Genomic DNA, 6,076 nt, shown 5'->3' on the forward strand with positions numbered 1-6,076 from the left:
CAGTAGTTTATGTGTCGGGGGGCTAGGGTCAGTTTGTTATATCTGGAGTATTTCTCCTGTCCTATTCGGTGTCCTGTGTGAATCTAAGTGTGCGTTCTCTAATTCTCTCCTTCTCTCTTTCTTTCTCTCTCTCGGAGGACCTGAGCCCTAGGACCATGCCCCAGGACTACCTGACATGATGACTCCTTGCTGTCCCCAGTCCACCTGGCCGTGCTGCTGCTCCAGTTTCAACTGTTCTGCCTTATTATTATTCGACCATGCTGGTCATTTATGAACATTTTAACATCTTGGCCATGTTCTGTTATAATCTCCACAGTTCAGAAAGACGACTGTCTCTTTGTGTCTGTGTGGGTTAATACATCATCCACAGCGTAACTATTAACTTGACCATGCTTAAATATTCAATGTCTGATTTGTTATTGTTACCCATCTACCAATCACTGCCCTTCTTTGTGAGGCTTATTAAAATCTCCATGGTCTTTGTAGTTGAATCTGTGCTTGAAATTCAATACTTGACGGAGGGACCTTACAGATGTTGTATGTATGGGGGACAGAGGATGGGGTAGTCATTCACAAATCATGCCAACCCCTATTATTTCACACAGAGTGAGTCCATGTAACTTATTATGTGATTTGCTAAGACTTGCCTAAACAAAGGGGGTGAATACTTATGCAACAACTATATTTTAGTTATAAAAAAATATATACATTTGTAAAAATGTGAAGAATGTTCTTTTCAATTTGACATTATGGAGTATATTGTCTAAATCAATTACAAAAAATCTCTTAAAATATTTTTCTATCCCACTTTGTAACACAACAAAATGTGAGCAAATCAAAGGGGGTTGATATGATCTTGTTTTCAATGTGCAATTTAATGTGAAATGCCCCAAAATTCTAAAACCATATTCTTCATGTGAACTCCTTGCCTCAGTGAGCATTATTAGGAAATGTGTCAGCCTGTAAACTGTTTTCAATGTTATTGTCCAATGTTGTGTCTGCAGTTTGCAAGAAACCCATTTCATGGCCCATGGAAAATACAATAAGGTAGCAGCTGTCATGCTTTGTAATATCTAATACATTTTCTCATTAAGATCAATGTTAAGATCAATCCTATTTCAGGGGGGGGGTAGTTGCCACCCGTAACACCCCTCTGAAACAGCCCCTACATATACCCTGGCCCTACATCAAAGGGTTGCAATCTGCATCTCTGGGGGAACCTTCTTAACCTTCTCTAAGGCATTGTGGTTTACTGGTTTGATTGGTTTGGTTAGTGCTCCATACAATCCCTTGAGGGCTCTGAAAGGTCCACAAACCCTCATGTTAATGACCTTATGGCCTCCCACAATGCCCTGCTTGTGTTTGTGCCATGTTGTCCAACAAGGCAGTTTCTGCTGCAGCTATGGTGGAGTTCATCCCAATTGGTGAAGCAATGTCATCCTGATGACAAATGTTCCCTGCCCCCACAATTAATCTATGTAGGACAAAATGACTGAATATTTTTGGAGAATAATTCATCAATGGAGAAATCCGGCCAGGATAAACATGTCCCAGACTATTTCAACCCTTGTCTTACTCTGTTTTATTTTCAGCACACAACCAGACTAAACTGAAGTAACACTATTATTTGTGACAGGGAATGGATGAGTTGTGGTCTGAGAAGAGGCATTTTGTATTACTTTCTGTAAATAGGTAAATGATGAAAAAGGCAATCACTTCTCATCTCTTTGTCTGGCAGTACCATTAGAGAACCAGGAAAATAAAGTTAATGAAAGACGGTTTTGGGCAATATGTCTTGTCAGAACAACTATGCACTGAAACTCTACTTGAGGCTTGACGTTTCAGGACTATAGGCTAGGATCAGCCCGACACAGGGTTGTGTCCAATATGACATCTGTCAAAGCCCAGAGTGAGCCCTTAGGGTCAGGTTTGTAAACAGTTTGGCACCACTGATGATAAGCTATTAGGTTTGCAGGTGGGTACTTTAGTTCAACATGCAACCATTTCTAGGCCTACAGAAAGGCAATGTGGTGTAATGATTAGCTTGACACTTGCTGGCTTGGAGTTTCACATGAGTGTTTCTGAACACTATGGATTGTGAAAATGTTTGTGGTTGTCTTTGCCATTTATGATTATTATCCTAAATGTAAAAAGCTATAATATAATACTATTCATAGTTCTTATTCTCAAATTATATGTAGCAAATAAATCAAGTATGTGGGTTAGCTCATTACTACGTATTATTATAAGATTAGATTAATGGTGCTGTTTACAGTAAAGTTATGACTGTGTTTTTCTGGTGTACAAACACCTCTGTATGAACATTTGACCTTATTTTGATAATACGTGGATACTTTCCATAAGTGTGGTATGTTGGTTCGCCACCTGCCATGAAAAATAATTCCACGCACCAACAAGAAATATAAAATTGAAAAGTAGCCTATTAAAGACAAAGCAATCTTTCAGAGCATTAAAGATTTGAAATAATAAGGGGCAACTCTATTTGATACTTGAACCAGTCATGGAAGCAGTGGATAATAGTGCACAAACAAAATGTTCTTGAAATAAGCTCACAAAGCATCATCTAAATCATTTTTTTTCTAAATAACCTACTAGCCTATAGTGTAAAGAAATGACCAACAATAAAAAGCAATATTATTCTCAAAAGGTTTTATTTGTCTCTTGATATAGGCTATGTATTGCACATGGGTATTGTAAAAAGGAGGCTACATTTGGCTACAACATCAACATAGGCCGATGCGCATAATTTGACTCCTACTAAAAAGATCATAACACAGTGAATCTTGCTTTGGATCAAGTTTATATGTACATACCTGAGAGGGAATACATGTGTTTTCCTCTGCCAATCCATTCATGATATCATCTTACATTGGGACATAACCTAAAGGCCTAAAAATAGCCAGCATTTGTGGAACCTATTTTCGTATAAATAGCTTAGTATTTGTGTATTAGTCCGTTATCCTTGAGAATATGGCCCAATGTAAACAACACATATATGCCTATAGCTCAATCCAGACGAGTCAAATTATTTAGTTAATTTCCTCAACAGGTAGACAATGGGGTCACATTTGAACTGAAGATATAACCTATAGAAATGTTGTGATGCCAACAATCCAAATAACGGTGCCAAATTAAGGTATCATTTGGAATATTTTAATTATAATTTCCCCAAAGCTTAATGCATTATAAGAATATATAGGCCCTACACAACACTTTGTATGGTGTCTAAAAATCATGTGTGCTCTGGACGTGTAGTTTTGACTGAGGCATCCCCGTTGTCCATGGTAACCAGCTCCTCCAGGAAGTAAGATGACCCTTCCGTTATTAAATCAGAATCACGTTGTGCATCAGTAAAGGTAACGAGTCCCCACGTACCCTGGGCCTGGTCAGAGGTAGAGTCTGTGCGCAAAGCCTGTTGGTCTGCGTTTGGAGCCGCTGAGGCTTCCGTGAGCATCACTCTTGTTCGAGAAGAATCCATAGCTTGACTCTCTTGGATTGAATCCAGCCCATATCCTTCCAGCGATTCCTGTTGTACTCCAAACACCCACCACGTCTCTTCTTGGTCCCTGGTTGTGTGCGTCGGCAAGTTCGCTGGATCCTCTTGAGTGACACTTGGAGACGAGTCTCTGACTTCTGTCGGCGTGTCCAATTTGTTCTGTGTGGCTGCGTAGCTCTGTGCGGTGACGAAGTGTACTATTGTTGGTCCTTCAACCGCTGTTGTGGGCGTATTGCCGTCTGAGGGGGCCGTGGGACTTTTACTACTACTATCCAACCACTGAAATGCATTGGTCCCGGCGGTATCTGTTTTTAATGTAACAAGTGATGCCATGGACCTGGACTCATCGCGTGTAAAAGTGTCCGTCTTCTGCGTACCTGTGTGTATGGTATAATTTGGTACACTGGTGGTATTGTTCGTAGTATTTGCCGTTACGGGGGTCACAGCATTGTGTCTCGAAAATGATGATGAGGAGGAAGCAGACGTTGGTTTCCATATTAGGCTGTAATATATGGCCAATATGATAGCCCCCAGAGACACGGACAACACGTATGCGAAAACAGTGGCCAGTCTCACCCACTTTTTGTTGGTCTTCGCAGCCATTTTAGCCTTCTTGTCCCCAGTGTATGTGGCGGGTTTTCCCCGTTCCACGTTGGGCATGAAGTCCCTGTCCCTCATATTTGCCCTCCTCCCTCTGTGCTCCGCCACACCGTCCGTCTTGAATGATTAGATGCTATACACGGTGCAATAGAAGAAGCGTAGCCTGTTGGATGCTTAACACACACAATGTGTCCTTCACTGACGGAGCAGATTTCTCTTACGCTCATCTTGGCTAGAACACGGGCTTATCGCGTAAAACAATTGCACCATTCTGGTATTTATGAGGCATTTACTAGGAAGCTAACGAGATGGTGCGCTATAGTCTCCGTGGTCCACGGGCTTTCAGATACACTCACCGCAATTGTTTACCCGGACGGATAAAGCTCGAATAGGCGTTTATGGATAGGCTCTGAGGTCCGGGCAGCGAGGTGGTTATTTATTAAATGAGGTAATGTAGCATACAAGGGCGCCTTCACTCTTGTCCAGCAAATGAAGTGGACGTTCTGGTCTCATAACATGCCCGGGAGGCGGATCCAGGAGCGATGCAAGCCAATACCCTGCGTTGATTCATTTCACTGTCCTCAAATGCCATGATTTAAAGTATTCTTTATATACCTCATGAATAAGAACTCCACTGTTTCTCTCTCTCGTTGCAGTAGCCTATAATTATTGCAATATGTATAAGGCTAGATGATTTGCACATAGGGGTCTTTCATGTTTTGCTTCCATGTGAAAAAAAACACATTTAAAAACCTACAATACTGGTTTATGACCACATGCAACACATACCGCCTATAGACACCTATCCCACGGGGGAAAAAAACACGTCATGAATTCACTACACGACTGGTTGCATATCTACAATTAATTACTTCCTCCAGGACTTATTGTGATTACTTTTTTTGTCATTGTTCAGTCATCGTCGAATATTTGAATTACAGTCCTTCTAGTCTTGATGCGACGTCACTGAGGTTAACCGCGTAGTAAACCATTGTGACATACACAGGTATGACGGTGCAGAAGTCAGTGTGTTGGCAATTGTGATAGCATACAGGATAGCCATCTTATTGAAATATTTTAAACTCCAAGGATCTTGAATCTCCCTGGCTATTGAAGGCTAATTTAATTACATTTGAAAGATGGAGGAATTGCTTGATGATGCCCTTAAAGCATTGTGCCATGAACGGAGGTTGGTGACACCTTACTTGGGGAGGACGGTCTTGTGGTAATGGCTGAAGCAGAATAGGTGGAATGGTGTCAAATACATCAGACACATGATTTCCATTCCATTTGCGCTGTTCCAGGCATTATTATGAGCTGTCCTCCCCTCAGCAGCTTCCACTGGTGCTTATAGCCGTGTAGCCTATTTTTTAGTTATACAGGCCTACCACTTTAATTGAGGAAGACTTCTATTCTTACCCTTCTATTTAGAAGTTATTGCAAATTTTAGCTTAACCAAAATGAGACCTGTCTATGCTTTTAACCTTCAAATACATGCTCAGATCAGACGCTAAGATTTCCGTGTCGGCCTAAAATGAAGCCATATCGTCAATACAAAAACACAGGGCTGAAACCCAAACAAAACGAGCGAGGAGTACCTCGAATAAATAACACAATGATTAACACACGGGACGTAATCATCTGCTCAATCTACAATGGCACGCAGGTACTCACACGCACCAATGGACATAGTAACAATAATCAACAAGACCATGGTGAACAAAGGGCACATACACTGCTCAAAAAAAATAAAGGGAACACTAAAATAACACATCCTAGATCTGAATGAATGAAATATTCTTATTAAATACTTTTTTCTTTACATAGTTGAATGTGCTGACAACAAAATCACACAAAAATTATCAATGGAAATCAAATGTATCAACCCATGGAGGTCTGGATTTGGAGTCACACTCAAAATTAAAGTGGAAAACAACACTAGGCTCAGTAGTGTGTGTG

General features: G+C 40.8%; 1 protein-coding gene across 1 annotated transcript; it reads right to left on the minus strand.

Annotated features, from left to right (window-relative positions):
* Window positions 1–2,655: 2,655 nt before the first annotated feature.
* Window positions 2,656–4,616, minus strand: LOC135574598 (uncharacterized). Its single transcript, XM_065026050.1, has one exon. It carries the CDS (start codon window positions 4,193–4,195, stop codon window positions 3,254–3,256), a length of 942 nt encoding a protein of 313 aa, XP_064882122.1. The 5' UTR covers window positions 4,196–4,616; the 3' UTR covers window positions 2,656–3,253.
* Between the last annotated feature and the right edge of the window lie 1,460 nt (window positions 4,617–6,076).

Source organism: Oncorhynchus nerka, linkage group LG13, assembly GCF_034236695.1.
Source record: "Oncorhynchus nerka isolate Pitt River linkage group LG13, Oner_Uvic_2.0, whole genome shotgun sequence".
NCBI classification, from domain to species: Eukaryota; Metazoa; Chordata; class Actinopteri; order Salmoniformes; family Salmonidae; genus Oncorhynchus; species Oncorhynchus nerka.